General features: G+C 36.8%; 1 protein-coding gene across 5 annotated transcripts; it reads left to right on the top strand.

Moving 5' to 3' along the window:
- The first annotated feature begins 322 nt into the window (after positions 1-322).
- Positions 323-16,616, top strand: LOC109084510 (ralBP1-associated Eps domain-containing protein 1-like). Of its 5 annotated transcripts, none has more exons than XM_042778087.1 (21): positions 323-954; positions 2,520-2,643; positions 3,819-4,003; positions 4,450-4,606; positions 4,928-5,049; positions 5,646-5,693; positions 6,075-6,240; positions 6,329-6,392; positions 6,659-6,813; positions 8,387-8,508; positions 12,131-12,211; positions 12,607-12,694; positions 13,405-13,503; positions 13,596-13,668; positions 13,871-14,001; positions 14,119-14,183; positions 14,288-14,461; positions 15,172-15,261; positions 15,340-15,488; positions 15,793-15,898; positions 15,997-16,616. In XM_042778087.1, the coding sequence occupies exons 1-21, from the start codon at positions 802-804 to the stop codon at positions 16,063-16,065; spliced, it is 2,421 nt and encodes an 806-aa protein (XP_042634021.1). In that variant the 5' UTR covers positions 323-801; the 3' UTR covers positions 16,066-16,616. The 5 variants fall into 5 exon arrangements, with proteins under 5 accessions (XP_042634021.1, XP_042634024.1, XP_042634022.1 ...); XM_042778088.1 differs by having other exon boundaries at positions 325-954; positions 5,649-5,693; XM_042778090.1 differs by lacking the exon at positions 12,131-12,211.
- The last annotated feature ends 3,425 nt before the right edge of the window (positions 16,617-20,041 follow it).

The raw sequence follows: 20,041 nt of genomic DNA on the forward strand, positions 1-20,041 counted from the left end.
ACTACACAAAATATATACAATCAATATAGCTACAAATTTTGGAAACGTCTTTCGTATTATAGTAGATTTTTTTTCGCAATCTAAGATACAGTAGTATATTTTATATATATATATATATATATATATATATATATATATATATATATATATATATAAATCACTCGCAATACAATGTAATAAATCACTTGTAATACAATAAAATAGAAGATTTCTAATTGCCAATATATTTAATATCAGTTATTAACGAAAACGAATTATCTTTATGTATTTAAACAGAGTTTTGATTAGCTAAATTTGCTTTTACATGTATGAAACAGCAAATTTTTGGAACGCTAGCTGACGGCACATCTGTGACGCCACACTCCATCCGGGTCCCCCGCGCTTGAGCCATGACGTCACGGGGTCCAGGAATGGCGGCGCTGTCTGCAGAGAGAAGCAGCCCGAAACTTTATTCCTAACGTCACTCAGCGGCTACACAAGCTCCACCGCTCCACCGACGGCCATATCCTCCTCTTAAAGAGCCAGCGCGACAGCGGAACCCAGTCTCGACGTTGTTACCGCTGAATTTCGACGTCTCAGGCTATATTAGTTTGGTTGACTTTGCGAGGGCCAAAAGACAAGAGCAAAGACAACGACTAACGGTACATAAAAACAACAACAAGCACCCCAAAACACCCTCTTTCGAGTCCGTCCATTTCACAGAAGGATCTTACTTGGCTAGTTTCTCGTCTTGCTCACACCCCGAAAGGCACGACACTGGCCTGATAAGGTGAAGCCACCAGCTGCGGGTTTGATGCCACGATGGAGAGTTTAACACTGAGCGATGTCGAGCAGAAATATTATTCTGAACTCTTCCTCTTCTGTGATGTGGATAACACCAAGAAAGTGGCTTCCAATGGCAAAGTTCTGGACCTGTTCCGGGCGGCCCAGCTCTCAAACGAAGTGGTCCATCAGGTATAGCATGCATCTGATTCAGTAATGTGTGTATTAAACAGATCTTTGTTGGCATGCTTATACACTTTAGTAAGTTGAATTGATGGCTTGGGTACATCGAATCAGACATGCTTATAGCTCTAATGGATCATTTGGGTGATGTCAAGAGTGTTTAGACGGATCTGATGAATTAATATCATTGTTAGATGCACAGATAAAGGGTGATGCATCTGTAGGGTTAAACTTTGTTTCCTGTTGTGCAAGTCTGTAGAATTATTAGTTGCGCCTGCTTCCTCTTAAATATCAGCATAAATAGTCATTTTCTATTTTTGTCATGAGATCTATACACAGCTGATGATGACTCGTGAAAGGTGATTTTCTCACTTATCAAAGTATTAATGCATGAAAGAAGGTTTGGTGTTATGCATAATGAGTGACACTTTGTTGTGGAATGAGTCAAAACAGTCTAATTTATTAAGTATGTTTCAGCTGATCATAACCTGTTTATAATATTTGAACCCAGTCTACACTTTTTGGTGATTCCGGACATGGTTGTTGGTTCTTGAAGTGTCATTGAGAGATGTTTGTTTCTTCACTGATGGTTGGTGCTGATTATCTCAACTGTTGCTATAGTCAGCACTGTTAGAGCATTACAAGTTTCAAATACTTGTGGTCTTCATAGTCTAGTTGCTTATAGATTTGTGGCCAGAGTTTCTTGAAGGGGTGTGTCCATGAGCAACAGATTTATACTTTAGTAATTGGCTGGGGTCATCAAGGGCATTTCATTGAAGGTTTACTTGTGTGAAATGTCAACTCTTTTTTAGATGTTGTTTCTCTACGAATGGATTTCTAATGTTTCATTAATTTTACATCAACATTTTGCAATAATAATAATAACAACTCCAACAACTCTGATTAACAACAAATAATAATAATAAATATTATTAGTTTTCTTGTTTAAGTGAGTTGTATTATGCATACTGCCATTATATTGGTGATTCACCAAACTGTTGTCTAATACAAGAGACCCATTAGTGGATAGAGATACAGACCCCTTGTTACATATTGTAAAAAATGAAGTGTTGTAAACTATGCCTGGCCTATAATATCATCTGTGTAACACTATATTAATGTATTTAAATACACTACAGTCAAAAAGCTGTTTCAAACAGCTTCTGTTTTTTTCATCCAAGAATCCTGAAATGTATCACGTTTTCCACACAATATTGCACAGCACAACTGTTTTCCACATTGATAATACTAGGGAATATTTCTTGAGCAGCAAATCAGTATATTAGAATAATTTCTGAAGGATCATGTGACTCTGAAGACTGGAATAATTGCTGCTGAAAATTCAGCTATGTCGTCGCAGGATTAAATTACCAGTTAAAGTAAATAAAAAAAATAAAAAAAAATCAGTAATTTTTTTTTGTTATCGAAAAAGTAAAATTATCTTAAATCCACTTTAGTTCTTTATATCGTGTGTGTTTGTTTGAGGTTTCACTTCTGGTCATGCTCTTGAATGTTCACCTTGTAGATGCTAAGGTCAGTTCATCTGATTGGTAGTTCTGTTTCCATTGTTCTAGATTACTGAACTTTGTGGGGCCACACGTCTCGGTCATTTCGGTCGGAGTCAGTTCTACATTGCACTGAAGCTCATTGCACTGGCCCAGTCTGGACTGCCCCTGCGCGTGGAGAGTCTGAACAGTGGTGGGTAGCAAAAAACCTTCTGAAACCCTATTATAGCTGTTTCTGCACATGTGTACCATATGCACCAAATCAAATGGGTCTTTTAATTAGGGCTGCACGATTAATCGCATGCATTTGCCATGCGTGTCTCATCAGTAAAGCCGGTTCCGTGATTAGCGGTAAATGTCTGTCACCTGTTTTCAAACGGGAGCGGCAGTTAATACACAGAGCCGTAGTTCACTAACAAGCTAAGCAATATCGTGTTCATAATCGAATGCGATTAATCTCAATTATGAACAGAATATTGCGTAGCTTGTCAGTGAACTACGGCTCTGTGTATTAACTGCCGCTCCCGTTTGAAAACAGGTGACAGACATTTACCGCTAATCACGGAACCGGCTTTACTGATGAGACACGAACCCAAAACACAACAAGAATTAGATGATAATCTTATTTTAATGTACAGTTATCACATCCTTGTCTTTTTGTAGACACTCATTTTACAAATGAATCCATCGTGGCAGTTGCAGCCCATTACATAACAAGAATTAGATGATAATCTTACTGCCTCTGTGTTTCTAAAGGACTGAATGTGCATATTGCAGACACAAGAGCCATTTTTAATGCTAGTAATTTATGTTCGTGTCCTGGAATAGTATGTTTTGCATTTAAATGGCTTGTAATTTATTTTATTTTTTTTATTGTTAATTTTTTTGCACTTGTATATTTCTGTGAAATGTTGGTTTGTGCCTTTAAAACAAAATGCAAATGCTCCTGTTTGTTTATTGACTATCATGGCTGTTCTGTATATAAACCCGGTCCCTGGCAGGAAGCCCTGTGCAAAAGCACTACATTAATTTTGTGAACTTAGACACAAGGCCTTGTAAAAGAATAAGAAATTGACAGCGGTATTAATAAGCAGGAAATAAGATCTGGCTCGTTGCCTTGAAGATACTGCAAGAACACGAAGACACAGTCAACAGGAAATTGTTGACAGTACCTTGGAATTTAAATATGCACTGGATGAACTTAGTTTCTATTGATTTCAGTTTCATTTATTTTAAGTTATTAATCAATATTTTTGACCTTTGTAGTCAGCTGTAGCAGTTAGTATAGTAGTGCTTATTTTAGCACTGCTGGCAGTAGTTGAATATTAAATCTGAATGCAGAAGTCTAATGTGGAGTTGTGTTTGCAGTCAGGGATCTGCCCCTCCCTCGCTTTGTGATGGGCAAGAATGAGCAGGAGATGAGGCACGTGGTCATGTTTGCAGACACAGAGAACCAAGGGCCCTACCTCCCCAGACCTCCAGGCCGAGTGCAAGCCAAAAAAGTGTCAGCGCATGAGATGATTCAGCCCTGTGTGCCCACTGTAGATCCACAGGTACTACAGAATATATCCTGCATGCTATTATTGAATATGTGTCAAAATATGAAATCAGTGCATTAGGACTTATAGGATAATTGTAGCCAGCTAGAGCTGTCACTGTCTATTATGTAATAAATATTTATTAGACAACAGTATTGACAAAAAAAAAGGAAAATCAGTCTTTGCTCTTAATTTTGCTCTTTTATTTGTTATCACCTGGGGTGTTGTGTGGTAGTGGTTAAAGCATTGATCAGATGACTGAAGAGTTCCACAAACTCTTTGTGCCAAGGCAGTAAACTCCAGGATGTTCCATAGAGTCTATGTATTAAGTGTACTGTTTTGGATCTGTAAAATGACTATTTATTTACTTCAGTGTGTATCTCTGCTGTTCCAAGGCCATCTGTTTGGCTGGAAGTCTATAAAGTTTGTAAGTAATTAATTTTGTTTATCTCTGGCTCCAGCCGGACACCACATCTCCTGTAGTGTCACCGCACCAGTCCCCTCCCACTTCGCCACATGCCTGGAGGAAGCACAAACGCCAGGCCAGCGGTGGAAACGTTGACAGACAGCCCTCAGTGCCAGGAGTTGTTTGGCCACCTTTTAGAGAAGCACAGCCAGGTACTTAATGTTTAATAATACAATCATACATAGGTCACACAATAACCTTCCTTACTAACATTAACAAACTATGTTATTTTATGTATTTAATTAAACATTATAATGTCAAATTTAATGTGGTAGTTATTTATTAATGAAAGTTATTATAAAGTAGGCAGTCTTAAAGATCAGTTATACATATGGATTTTTGAAATTAAAGGTCACATGATGTTCTTACTAAATATTCAAGATGTGTAAATGTTTATATTGATTCGCTCTTATCCTTTTTTATCCTTTTTATCTGTTTCTCTTTTTCTTTTTCTTTCTCTGTGTCTTGTTTAGGACCAGTTACAGGTGATGGGATGTGGTCCGCCCATTCACCCCCTCCTGTCCAGGAAAGTTGGGTCAGCTTTACAGACACGCCCCCCTCCTGCACACTTCCAATGCATCCCCCATCAGCTCAGGTAATGCATGCAGGCCTCCGTATATACAACATGATCTGTCACCACTAGCCTGCTGTAACCAAGGATTCTGTGGCAGAACAGATGGTTACTGTTGTGTTCACAACAACACAAAAGCAGACTTTATTAAATATTTGCCAAAGCCCAAATGTTCAGAGAATTACTGGTCATACTAGAAATTTGAAAAGAAGGTAGTTGTTTATGTTGTTTAAAGGGGTCCTATTATGCCCCTTTTTACAAGATGTAAAATAAGTCTCTGATGTCCCCAGAGTGAGTATGGGAAGTTTAAGCTCAAAATACCTCACAGACAATTTTTTATAGCTTGTTGAAATTGCCACTTTTAGGGTATGAACTAAAACGCTCAATTTTTGTGTTTGTCCCTTTAAATGCAAATGAGCTGGTGCCCCGCCTCCCTTTCAGAAGGGGGCGGAGCTTCAAGAGCTCATTCTCCAGCAAAACAGGACAATATCACACAATCTGACCACCACGTAATTATCCACCGTGTCTTCAGCAGTCTATGGAGACTCTTATGTTCGTTGGTCCATCCCAACACACGACACCTGTAATGCCTTTTTGTCATGCACACAGTGTATCTCCAGCAGCTACAGCAAGAAAACAGTAATGGCGGACTGCTGCTGCTCACTCAGGTCTGTGTCTATGCTAATAGGGCCGCTTTGTGACATCACAAACCCCGGAAAACAATGCTGTAGTCCAACCGAGCCGTTCGTTGTAGTTTTTGAAAAGGGATTTTTTTTTTAAAACAAAATATCTCCCTTTGGAATGAACTTTGAGATTTGTAACTTTGTAGATATTTTTAATGCCCAAACATACACACTACACACTGACTAAAATTCAAAAAGTGAAAAAGCATAATAGGACCCCTTTAAAATGTTAAAAATAAATAAATAAACTTATATATTGTGTATTAACAGCAATAATTTTTTTAATTAAAATACTTTAATTCAGCAGGACTTATATAAGTATATTACAAAATCTAATTCTAATTTTTCCCTGCTCTTCTACTTCAGCCGGAGAGCACAACAGTACGGACTGTGCCATCTGCAATGACCACAAATGAAATCCAAAGACAGACCAGTGGTTATGATGACCCCTGGAAAATCACAGATGAGCAAAGACAGTATTACATAAACCAGTTTAAGACCATTCAGGCTGATCTCACTGGTTTAATCCCTGGTTAGTGACACCTTGTTTTTAACAATAACTGCCTTTATTCTGTTTTGAATTTATCGGCCTAAAAATGTATCCATGCTCTGTTGTTCAGGTTCAGCCGCGAAGGAATTTTTTACAAAGTCGAAACTGCCTATTCTTGAACTGTCTCACATTTGGTAAGTAGTTGTACATGAGTTACATTGTCTCTCTCTGTTCATTATGAATGACCTTGGTGTAGATTGTCTGAAACAGATGTGTAACTAAGAACTCCATAACCGTGAACCAAAGTTGCCACTCCATAACAGCATCCGTTAATTTTATCCATTTGCTTTTGATTTGTTAATGTCCTGACTTTGTAAAAGGAAGTTGTCCCCATCATCTGTTTATTTGTGCCTTTAAATAATCATCTGATCTGTATTGATTGACCTTCTTTACCTTGCAGGGAGCTATCAGATTTTGATAAAGATGGTGCACTGACCCTTGATGAGTTCTGTGCTGCGTTTCATCTTGTGGTCGCCAGGAAAAATGGTTATGACCTTCCTGAAAAGCTCCCTGAGAGCCTAATGCCAAAGCTTATTGACTTGGATGACTCAGCAGGTAAGCAGAAAAGCCTCACGCCAAACAAAGCTTCAGATTGAGAAATATGCAGCCCAGGTATTTCATACCGTTTCACAGATCTGCATACAGAGTGCTTTTTAAAACCTTTTCTGAATATGATATGTGCAAAGTGCCATTTCCAAATGCATATAGGTATATCAAGAAATACTTCTGTGGCGTGGTTACAATAACTTTTTGTGACCATTTGCTGGTGCTCTATTCAGACATAAACATTACCATTCAAAAGTTTGGTGTCTGTAATGGTTTTATTTATTTCCTTTTTTTATTATTATTTTTTTTTTAAGAAATTAATACTAATACATTAAATTGATTGTAGCTGACAGTAAGACTATTTGCTATTACTATCAGCTATTTGAAATAAATGCTGATCTTTAGAACTTGCTCAAAAAAAAAAACCACACACACACAAACACATTTTCAACAAAAACATTAAACAGCACAACAGTTTTCAACATGTATAATTATTACAAGTGTAAATTGGTCACTAAATCAGCATATTAAAATTATTGGTGACACTTTACAATAAGGTTTCCTTAGTTAATGTATTAACTAACACAAACAAACAATGAACAATACATTTATTACAGTATTTATTAATCTTTGTTAATGTTAGTTAATGAAAATACAGTCGTTCAATGTTAGTTCACATTAATTCAGTTCATTAACTAATGTTAACAAGCTCAACTTTTGATTTTAATAATGCATTAGTAAATGTTGAAATTAACATTAACTAAGAATAATTAATGCTGTAGAAGTATTGTTCATACTTAGTTCTGCTTAGTTCATATTAACTAAAGTAGTTAACTAATGTTGATTAATGAACCTTATTGTATAGTGTTACCAAATTATTTCTGAAGGATCATGTATCAATGAAGATGGAAAAATTGCTGATGAAAATTCAGCGTTGCCATCACAGGAATAAAATACATTTTGAAATATATTAAAATAGAAAAGTTATTTAAAATATAATAATACAATATTTTCTATCTAATAAATACAGCTTTGGTGAGAGTAAGAGACTTCTTGCAAAAACATTTAAAAATGTTGTCAACCCCAACCTTTTGAACAATAGTTATATGGTCCGTTAATGTGTGGCTTTTCATATTCTCTCTGTTATTTTACATAGACACAGGTTAAACTGTTTTTTAACATTTTCTTATAACCAGGCTCACTACAATAGTGCTAAAAGTGATAAATATCTTTCAATCTAAGTTTTCTCCCTAACTAGCCAATCTTCTGGGTTGCAATAAAATTATTTGTCCAAAATCTCAGTCCTCATAATTGCATATAAAGTCTAAAATATGTTGCAATTGGATGTGATATTGTCTCTTCCCAGCATTTTTGTTTCATTGTAGACAGAGAACAAACTTGCTTCTAATTCCAATATTTTAATAACACCTTCATAGGAAGTGAACCTGTATCTTATTCTTAGCAACATTTTGCCCTTGGGTCCTTGAGAATCCTTGTGAAGTTTTATGACATGTATGACCTTTTAGATGCAGTATTATTCTGCTTATTCCATATGTTCAGGTGTCTGTCTGTATGTTTTCAGGAGTTCCAGAACCTGATCCTGAAGTGGGCTTTTCTGCTTCCCCCGTGGAGGTCACTCCAAATAAGTCTCCTTCCATGCCTTCCCTGAACCAGAACTGGCCTGAGCTCAACCAGAGCAATGAGGTTAGGACTTTGGTCTTCTCAGTGTACCCTACCTCTTTCACTCCTATTTGTTATTTGTAGTTCTATCTGCATGTGTCTTTATGGGAAATTGAAACTAATACACATCTGGTCAGGAGAAAATGGTGCCAGCGAAGCACACTTTCATCTCCAGACATGTAACACTCTCATGAGAATTGTTATTACAGTTAATTCTTCACTGATTTGTTGGGGAATATGGTGGCCTTGTAGTCAAAACTGCTGACCTGAAGTCTCATTTTTAAAATAAATCTTTTAAGCCTTAGATTAACCTCCTGGACTACATTTAATGGAATACTTCACAATGTGACACATTTCCAAGTGAAACAAAATATTCAGTGGAAAACAGTACCAGGATTTGGTTGGACATTTTATACCAGCGCAATGGGCTGCAATGCTATTGGTTGACATTATTTTTCAAGGTTATGTCAGCATAAAGCCATTTTGGAAGCAGAGAAAGTTTTTAAATAAAATTTGTAACACATTTTAAAAAAAAAAGATGACAAGGTAACACATTTGTATGAAATCACATTTCTGCCGCATAAAACATCCATTGGTAAAATGTTTTACAAAATTCATGACGAAATGATGAGATACATAATTATGACATGACATACATAATTATGACATAAGTCAAACTTATGACATGCTAAATCAGAATTCTCAAAGTCATAATTATGATTTTAAGTAAATTTAATGTCATCATTATACCTCTGTCGTAGTTTCAACTTTTTATGTTAAAATCATGATTTACCAAAGTATGATTTTTATTTTATTTATTTTTTTCTCATGTATATTTCCTTACAGAATAATTGTTAAATATTCCAAAATAGGACTAAGGACATTTAAGAAAGCAATTATTTTATTGGAATATTAAATGTTTTTTCCTATCCCAGCTTGATAAGTAGCAAGTAACTTTAAGTAAGATATTATAACAATGTGGCTCTGGGGAGCTTGCAAAATATTTGTTCGAGCATCCCGATCTGACACAGCTGTATTGGCTCAAACAATGTCAGGGGATTTTATATGTTGGGTCGACCATTGACAGATGGGAAGACTTTAAAAAAAACAACCCAAACAATCACTAAAATAAACATTCATGTATCGAAAAAACCGGTTCCATTTCGATAAGAAGCATGCATTTAAATTCTGCTAAACGATTCCTGCGTTCACTTTTTAATGTGATTTAAAACTATTTAATTGCAGGAATGGAAAGAAATTGCGCCCTGTTTGCGTGCAGCGCACATCAAGCGCAGAACAGCGGTCGCGGTGCGGCTTCCCGGTTTGTGTCCGTTCTCGGACCGTTCCGGGTATTTCCACTGTAGAAAAGGTTGTTCTGGGCCAAAACTGACTAAATTTCTAAAGATGCAGAAAACTATGTCAGTATATCATCATAAACACAGGCGATTTTGTCTTAAGTGTTGGGGAATATGTTTTTTATATCACGTAAAAAGATGAGAAAGAAAACAACATTTACAGTATTTTTGGACCGCGTGCATTCCAGTGTTAAAGAGACCGCTGTCTGTCATTAATGTTAATAAAAGAACAAAAGAAAATCATTCACTGATCTTGGCTGAATATATTTAATAACTTTCATTAATCTATAGTTATTTATGAAAAGAGAACTATGCAAGTGTTTTAAACATTTTAATTACAGTTTCTTCTGTACCTGAAATTTGGTTCAGTTGTATTTTATTTATTATGCTATTAATTGATTGTTTGTTCCTATTTTATTACTGACTGTTTTTAGAGGTTGACCGATATGGGTTTTTCACTGGCCAAATGCCGATATTTAAAAATCAGGGGCAGCCGATATATGACGACGATTTTTTGGCTGATGTTTGGCCGATGATCTTTTTTTTTTTTTTTTCTTATAAGAGTGAGTTTGAGCAAATTATTATTGCAGGGTACAAGATAGTATAGTAGTAGTAGCCCAATTGAGAGTAATAATACATAGCTCAAAACTTAAGCACCTTCTCAAAACAGTTCTGCATGCTTTTGTTTATGTTTAACTGACAGACTCCAAGGTTTCCCACAGACTGCAAAAAATAATTCTCTGCCAGCAGGTGGCGCTGTTGGAGTTGAGATATATTGGTTTCTCCGGTAACGGCTGTAATCAATAAGCACTGCTCAGGGGGCAAGGAAGTCGACCGGAAGTTGAAGTCGGCCGCGTGCCGCCATCTTGTAGCAGAACTTCACTTGCGTTAGCATCCCATTGACTCCCAATCATTTTTGCGTCACTTTGACAGCGAATATCTTTTACATCTGAGGCGTTTAAAGACTCCATTTGTCCATTATTTATTTCTAAAGATACACCGACAATGTATAAAGGGCTCCATTACCTTCTATGTTACATTATGTAGAAACAGTTTTTTGTAAAAATAGGCTAACGATTGAGTCATAACCAAACAACTCTCAGTCACACATTATATAAACAACAGTACATAAATGAAAACAAAAACTCAGGCAATCGGGGAGACGTCAAGAGATATGGCGTACTGGCATTTACATTTTAAAATACTATACAAAATAATTAATCAGAATACTTACTACTCCTGCTCACTCACGCCAAAGAACTCCCCGCTCAAAACCGGCTCGCCGTCTCTGCAAGATGGCAGTTTGCACGCACAGCTACTAGAAGGTTTACATCTGTCAGACAGGGTGCTGACGTCATCAAGCTTAGTTTGAGTCTGCGCGTCAGAAACGGAAGTTCTAAAAATCGCTAAAAACGGGCTTCACTTGTCTCGTTCCAATGGGGTCGCTGTGTCCATTTCTTTTACTGTCTATGGCACTGCTCACCAAATGCTTTTATCAGGCATTACAGGGAAAGATGAAATGAAAATGACGGAAGACAGTCCGATTCTTTTAAAAAGGTACATTCATCTAAAAAACACCCCGTGCTGCATTTTAATTCTGAAACATGAAGCGCTCATTTTCTTCAACAAAGTATAAGCCTTTTGGAAAATCTAGTGTTTTTTTGCTGTAGATTTTTTTTTTAAAAAGCACAGGCAAAATTCCTCTTGAAGTGTTCTGTAGGCTGCTGATTTTTGCTCATCTTATTCAGCTGCAACAGAATGCTTTATAAAAAGGCACAGCTGAATAAAGTTTGACATCTAAATGTTGACTTGATTTTTTTTATATTGGATTTTGTATCTTATCGGAATCAAAACTAGGGATCGATAATAATCGGTATCGATAAGTGGAATCGGAATTGATAAAATTCAAACGATACCCAACCCTATTCATTTCGCAGTTTCAGTTGACTATGAAATTACACACTTCACCTTTAAACAGGTCAGTAACGTTTTGATCTACAGAATCTAATTATTGGGGGTTCTCTTTTGATGACTACAGTGTGTTTCTTCTAAGCTGATCCTTGTTATTGGGAAATAAAATGTGACATTCTCCATCTCAGCCTATAAGGCCATTAGGAAGACAATTGTTCCTCTGTGGTTACCAGAGAATATGCAGCAGGACAAATCACGGGTTTCTCCTAACAGTCAGTGGGCGGAGAGGGCTCTCTGTTGTTGTATTATGGCTTCTGTTTGCTTGTGTGAGGAGTGGATTTGCTCTACCTTGCTGACATGTCTCTGCTCTGTCTCTCCAGCAGTGGGAGACTTTTAGCGAACGCTCCTCAAGCTCACAAACTCTGACCCAATTTGATTCTAACATTGCACCAGCTGACCCTGTAAGTCAATCACTCAGTGCTCTTTCATGATTAATGATATTCATTAACCCAATACTCTGTCAATTCTCTCTGAGAGCGCATGTTCTCAGGATAAATTCATAGCCACAGTGCCATCATCAAATGATTAATTTTTGTTTTACTTTTGCTTGCTGAGTTTATCGATAATTCTTTCATGCTCTTTCTTTCATTTCACTGTGTCATGTAATCCAAGTGATGACTTTGCTGGCTGTCCTTTGACGGTGTTGTGATATAAAGTTTTTTTATAGTTAGTTGGCGCCAGGTCTTAACTATTCCTTGTTCTTCTTTATAACTGAGATGATAAATCTTCATTAAGTTCAGTGGAACACAGTTGTGGTTATGCGACAGCAACAGTTGATGTGCTTGTTTCATTGTAGGATACAGCAATAGTCCACCCTGTGCCCATTCGTATGACACCCAGCAAGATCCACATGCAAGAGATGGAGCTCAAGAGAACTGGAAGTGGTGCGTCCATTTATGTGATTTTACAGTGCATATTACATTTTTGACTGAATTTTAAGCTGTAACATTTTAAAGTTTTGTTCTCAATATTCATCCACTTGTCTTTTCTTTCTCGGTATTTTTGGTGTATTGTCCTTCTTAATCACTATTGCTTTTGCTCATACTTGGGGTTGGGGGTTTAAAATTTTTTTTTATTATTATTTTTCACCCTAAAAATCTCATTGACTTGCATTTAAAGAAAGGACCAAAAGCCATGAGGTTTAGGTTTGAGCTTTTGACCTGAACAAGGAAGCAACCACCCAAAACACATTAGCAGCCATGTACAGCAGCTTAGAATCATGTCTTCTGCATATAACTTGTAACTTTCAGTTAGAAATCTGTTATAGGACTCTCTCTTCCACAATAATCTATTATTGGCATACACTACTGTTCTAAAGTTTAGGCTATGTCAGGTTTTATTCAGTGGTTTTGAAAGAAGCCTCTAATGCTTAGGTTGAATTTAATCAAAAATACAGTAAAATAGTAATATTGTGAAATATTATTACAATATAAAATAATAATATTCTATTTTAATATATTTTAAAATGTAATTACAGTTGTAAATTATAATTTCTTTTAAAAAAATATCTTACTGATTCCAGACTTTTTAGTTAATGCATGGACATATGTGATAATTTGATTAGAAACTAATTGGATTACTCTTGGTTTTACAGATCACACACATCCAACAAGTCCGTTAATGGCGAAACCACCAGAACTTTCTGAGGAGACCAAGTTAGCAGCAGCTATTAAATTTCCTGGTACCACTGTTGGTAAGTACATCTGGACTATTCAACCATTTAATCGACTGGCAGGAAATCTTTTCCCATAATTCATTGAGAGCTATTACCCTTCCTTTTTACAGGAGATGGCTATAGCAGCTCAGATTCGTTTACATCTGATCAGGAGCCCATATCCAGTGCTGTGAACAGACAAAGGTACTTGACGTCTTGCAGTGGCACCAAATTCAGACTCACTTTAATCTTTGTTCTTCTTTGTGTTTGTGTTGTGTAGCTAGAAGAAAAGCTCAGATTAACATGGATAAGATTTGGATAATGCGATATTTGTCACATCATGTTTGGTTAGAACATATTGTGACATTTCCAGCCAAAAAAAGAATTACAGCTCATGCTATTACAGGTCTCACTCCGGCACCTCCCCGGAAGGACTGAAGGTTGTGGCTCCGCCCCCACCCCCACCCCGCCCCAACGCCTCTCACTCACGGTCCTCATCTCTAGACATGAACAGAAACTTTGCTGCTGTCCCTGCAGGTATGCACACACACACACACACACACAACCAGTTATCAGGTAACTCATAGCTTCTTGTTTTGTTGGGGTGTGTTTGGGAAAAGCTGAAGTTCTCTTTTGTAATTACTTCTCCATCAGGTCCACAACAGCCAGGTGTAGTTGCCTTTCCCCCAGCAGTGCCTCCCAGACCACTGCCCACACAGGTACAGCCCAGTGGTTAGCAATTCTGTATAAATTGCTTTCAGATAATTAGATAGCTATTACACTTTTTATAGAAGTTATTCGATATGTAATGTTCAATCTCCAGACATCAGTGCCACATGGTCACCGTTCGGTAGAGGGAGATGGTCTTCCAGCAATTACCAGCACATCACCCCAGCAGATGCCAGAACAACCCAACTTTGCTGACTTCAGCCAGTTCCAGGTTTTTGCTGTCGACCAGCCGGCAGATGATGGAGAGAAACCATCTGACAGTGGACAGGTACAAATGGAGCCATTTATTATAATGATGACAGATTATGAAGAAAAAAACATTATTTGTGGTGCAAAAAAAATAAATAATAAAAAGGCACAGATGGATTGTTTTAAAAAGAAAAAAGTAAATGCAAAATATATTTATTTATATATATATATACATAAATAAAATTCAACAGATGCTATTAAGTTAAAGAAACTTGAAAATATATATATATGCAGTAAATATATATGCATTACCTTTCAAAAGTTTGAGATTGTTTTTTTTTTTAATGTTTTTAAAGAAGTCTCTAATGCTCACCAAGACTCCATTTATTTGATGGAAAATACAGTAATATTATGAAGTATTATTAGAATTTAAAATAATTATTTTCTATTTAAATATGTTGTAAATGTAATTTTTTTCCTGTCATGGAAATGCTGAATTTTCAGCAGCCATTACTCCAATCTTTAGTGTCACATGATCACTCAGAAATCATTCTAATATGCTGATTTGGTGCTCAAGAAACATTAATTATTATTATCAGTAATAAAAACAAAACCGTTGTGCTGTTTTGTATTTTTGTAGAAATTATAAAATACAGTATAAAGGTCTTTACTGTCACTTTTGCTGGATAAAAGTATTCATTTCTTTCTTTCTTTCAAAAAAAAAGAAAAAGAAAAAGGTCACTGACCCTAAAACTGTTTTTTATATATTATATATATATGAATATATAGGTAGAAAGATGTGCAGAAACCACCGGGACGATGAGAACAGCAAAGAATGACGTTCAGGCAGAGGAACGAAATGCAACCACTGTCAACTCTGTAAGCCATTCTCTACCAACCAGTCTTCATTTTGCATATTACTTCAGCATTATAATTGCTCAATGTATGTTTTAATAGGCCAAAGTATCTACTCCATTGGCCCCACCCCCTAAACCTGTTCGTCGAAGACTGAAATCAGAAGATGAGCTCAGACCAGATGTGGAAGACCTTCCGCAAAAGTCTACCGTCATAGCCACTGTTCTAGCAACCCAGCCCTCAATTCCACGGTACGCTTGACAGTCACTCCATCAGTTCTTTTTCTATTGACTGTGGCATTATTTTCACAATTAAGCAATAAAAATCATAATAATGTTGGCATACAATTACATTTTTATTATATTCATAATTATAAATAAATCTGAATACATATTTATATATAAACATAAATAAAATGCAGTATATGTATGCAATATAATATTTTTCCCCCCATATATGTACTAGAGTTTTTGTTGAGAGGTTTGCCCAGCATTGTTCACAATGTTTGCTTGTACCCTAAAGTACGCTTCCTCTTCCTGTTCTGTTTAAAAACAGGTCTATCGGTAAAGATAAGAAGGCCATCCAGGCTTCCATTAGAAGAAACAAAGAAACGAATACGGTTTTAGCCAGACTCAACAGTGAATTACAGCAACAGTTGAAGGTACTGTGAGATGTCATTTAATAAGACCACATTTTTTTCATACGACGAGCTGTTCAAATGTCTGACAATAAGTCTTTTTCCAAATTTTGTCGTCTTAGGACCTGCTAGAAGAAAGAATATCGCTTGAAGTGCAACTGGAACAGCTTAGACCATTTTCGCATTTGTAAAAAGAGTGTTCAGATTGAATGTTTGTGTGTATGAAAGTGATTACCCCCGTTTTTTTTTTTTTTTTTTTTTTTTTTTTTTGAGTGGTCTGTTGGATCCTCTGGCAGGATGTCAATTTCACCCTTTCTCCACTCCTCTGCTGACTGTGTGAGAAGAGACACGATCGCTGCTTCCTCCAGACTGTTCTGTCTCACACAGCCATTCAGAGGGATGGGGTCCAGGAACATTATCCGTTATGGCACTCTGATGAAACAGAAAGTCTGAGTGGTTGTGTGTGTAATAACCCAGACATTGCAGGTTCTGTTTTGCATGTGAGGCAAGAGCCTGACATCATGGCTGGCAGGAGGCTGTAATTCTGGTAAACATGAAGGAGCCTCTTCCCCTCCTGTTCTCCAGAGTCCTGAGGCAGCTTGTCATGTTCTTCCATGTTAGAGGCACCCGTGTGTGCTCAGACAATCATGTTAGGCAATGCACTGGTCGTAAAGAGGGGAGAACTGATTTTTGGGAGATCATACTATTTCAGAAGTACGCTTTAGAAAACTGATTCTGACAACCACTTAAATAAACAGAAAACACAAAAAAAAAAAAAAATTCAACTAACTGTTTTCCTCCCCCTGCTGTGACTGAATCATTGAGTTGAAATTAAGCACTGGATTAGTCAAATTTGTGAATAATTCATTCTTCTCTTTTTTTTTTTTCGTTGAAAAGATTCAAACTAATCAGATTAATCTTTTGTTCACAAATCAGACAGTCACTCAGCAAAATGGCAAAGAGAACTTTAATGCTTTTATGCAGCTTTTTTTCTAAGCACTCTCATTAAATCGAAAAGAGTGGCCAGGATATTCTTCAAGAATTCACCTTTTGTGTCACATGAAAGAAAGAAAATCTTATGGGAATTGTTTTTTTTTTTTTAGGATGAACTGCCCCTTTAATATTTCTTCCTTGCCATCTTGGTGGACAGCACATGTGTGTGTGTTTGTTTCATGTGCGTGAGAGAGTTTGAGGACGACAGTTACAAATGTACGTCATCAAAAACTGCTTTCTTTTCTTCTCTTAACACACACTGTTGTGTTACTACAAAACAACCCCTTCAACCTTGTACAGTTTTTCACCCTGGGATGGCAGATGTCCCTCTCTCAGTCTCAAATGTTGACTGTACCTGCACCATAAATTCTGTGACATCATCAGTATGTAAACCTGAGACCTGAAACAATGACTGCACTTTCTCCCCTTCGGCTCTCATTGGTCTTTTCTCGTCACTATTTTTGCATGTCGTTCACGATCTCATTTAGTATAAAAAGGCTCTTAATGATGAACCACTTGATTTGTATCTGTAACGTCTGAACTAATGTGACGTTTGTGTTGTTACATAGACTTGCACCATGTCTTTCATCCGTTCGTTTGTTTTGACTGATGTCTGTTTTTCTTTTACTCCTCCTCAAAGCCTTAGGTTCTGGTGTGCAGGTTTTCACAGTAATGTGTCCCCCCATGTTAAATCAAGGCAAGCCTTTTCTCCCTGCTGTTCAGGCTGATTTACTGTATCAGGGGTATGTTGTATATTGTATGATACACACCTTTTGATCTCATATGTACATTTGCATTAATTGCTGACTAACAGCAAATATTCTATTTAATTGCTTATACAGTATTGTTCAAAATAATAGCCGTACAATGTGACTAACCAGAATAATCAAGGTTTTTAGTATCTTTTTTATAATGCTACGTGGCAAACAATTAACCAGTAGGTTCAGTAGATTCCTCAAAAACAAACAAGAAGACCCAGCTTCATGATATGCACGCTCTTACAAGGCTGTGCAATTGGGCAATTAGTTGAAAGGGGTGTGTTCAAAAAAATAGCAGTGTCTACCCTTTGACTGTAAAAACTCAAAACTATTTTGTACAAACATTTTTTTTTCTGGATTTAAGCAATCCTGTGAATTAAACTAATATTAGTAGTGTTGATGACCACAGTTTTTTTAAAACTGCTTCATCGTGTGGCATGGAGTCAACCAAACAACTTGTGGCACCTCTCAGCCGTGTTATTCCACTCCATGATTCTTTAACAACATTCCACAATTCATACAGTTCTTGGAGAAACAGCATTTTTGATAGTCACACAAAGTTCCAATTGGATTAAGGTCTGGAGATTGGGCTGGCCCTCCATAACATTAATTTTGTTGGTTTGCTGAACCAAGACTTTGCCCGTTGATGTAATTTTGGCTTGTCTTGTTGAAACAACCATTTCAAGGCATCCTCTTCAGCATAGGCAACATGACCTCTTCAAAGTATGTTAACATAATGCAAACTGATCCATGATCTGTAATGCGATAATAAATATGCCCAACACCATAGTAGGAGAAACTTCCCATATCATCGATGCTTGCACCTCCATTGTTCACTGTACGTTCACTGTGTATACTGTGCTTTAATTCAGAGTTTGGGGGTCGTCCTCACAAACTGCCTGTGGCCCTTGCCCAAAAAGAACATTTTAACTCTCATCAGTCCACAAAAATTCCTCCATATTCGTTCTTTAGGCCAGTTGATGTGTTCTTTGGCAAATTGTAACCTCTTCTGCACCATGCCTTTTTTTAACAGAGTGACTTTGCGGGTTGAAAATAGATTAGCTTCACACGACAGACGTCCCTTCTAACTGGTCACAGTACTTACAGGCAACTCCAGCTGTCTTTTAATCATCCTGGAGGTGATCATGGCTGAGCCTTTGCATTCTGGTTATTCTTCTATCCATTTTGATGGTTGTCTTCCGTTTTCTTCCACGTCTCTCTGGTTTTTGCTCTCCCATTTTAAGGCATTGGAGATCATTTTAGCTGAACAGCCTATCATTTTTTTGCACCTCTTTTATAGGTTTTTCTTCCCCTCTCTATCAACTTTTTAATCAAAGTACGCTGTTCTTCTGAACAATGTCTTGAACGACCCCTTTTCCTCAGCTTTCAAATGCATGTTTCAACAAGTGTTGGCTTCATCCTTAAATAGGGGCCACCTGATTCACACCTGTTTCTTCACAAAATTGATGACCTCAGTGATTGAATGCCACACTGCTATTTTTTTGAACACACCCCTTTCAACTAATTCAACTAATTGCCCAATTGCACAGCCCTTAAGAGCGTGCATATCATGAATGCTGGGTCTCATTTGTTTTCTGAGAATCTACTGAACCTACTGGTAACTTGTTTGCCACGTAGCAATAAAAAAATATACAAAAAACCTTGATTATTCTGGTTAGTCACATTGTACTGCTATTATTTTGAACAATACTGTATCAGGCTGTGGGATCATAAATGTTTAACTGCATGGATGTGTCTCTGCAGAATGAACTAGCAGCTGTGTGATTTTTACACAAAATAAAAATGGCACAATATTTTAATAATTTCCTTTTTTGTTTAGTTTCACAGTTTTCACAGTTTCTCTTACTCAATTTGTCTGATTTCTGGTTACTGAAAGAGCATCAATCTGTGCTTTAGATGTTACTGAGCAACTCATTAGCATCGTTAACTCATTCAATTAGCCGATTTGTTCAAAAACACTGATTCATTTAAGAACAGAACTGTTGTCTTTATGAGCGACTCATTTAAATTTTCACTTTGATCATTGATTTGTTCAAAAACCCTGATTCTGTAACACCGCTAATATGTGTGTTGCTTGGAGACCCAATGGTTGATTCCCTTTTGACTTTGTGTGGGACTATTTTCATTGGTGGAGGAAAAAACAGGCAATATTATTTAGACACACATTGTGTCTAAAATATAAGTTACTGTTAACTTCCTTTATGTTATACTGATGTATAAAAGCAATATCACACTCTCAGTCATTCTGTTGGTCTTAATTATACAGAATAATGATTCAAATTATAAATAGTTTCAGTCTCTTTTGATATTAGATAAAAGTCCCAATATGGTAGACTTTAGCAAAGACTATTGTCAGGTTGGATGCTATATTAAATTTAACGTGGAGGAAAGCAAG

Source organism: Cyprinus carpio, chromosome A20, assembly GCF_018340385.1.
Source record: "Cyprinus carpio isolate SPL01 chromosome A20, ASM1834038v1, whole genome shotgun sequence".
Taxonomy (NCBI): Eukaryota; Metazoa; Chordata; class Actinopteri; order Cypriniformes; family Cyprinidae; genus Cyprinus; species Cyprinus carpio.

Excerpts from the sequence above, each read along its gene's own strand:
- LOC109084510 (XM_042778087.1), top strand. The coding sequence starts at position 802 with ATGGAGAGTTTAACACTGAGCGATGTCGAGCAGAAATATTATTCTGAA. Across the intron at positions 12,212-12,606 it reads ACATTGCACCAGCTGACCCT|GATACAGCAATAGTCCACCC; the intron begins GTAAGTCAATCA and ends GTTTCATTGTAG. Across the intron at positions 12,695-13,404 it reads GCTCAAGAGAACTGGAAGTG|ATCACACACATCCAACAAGT; the intron begins GTGCGTCCATTT and ends TTGGTTTTACAG.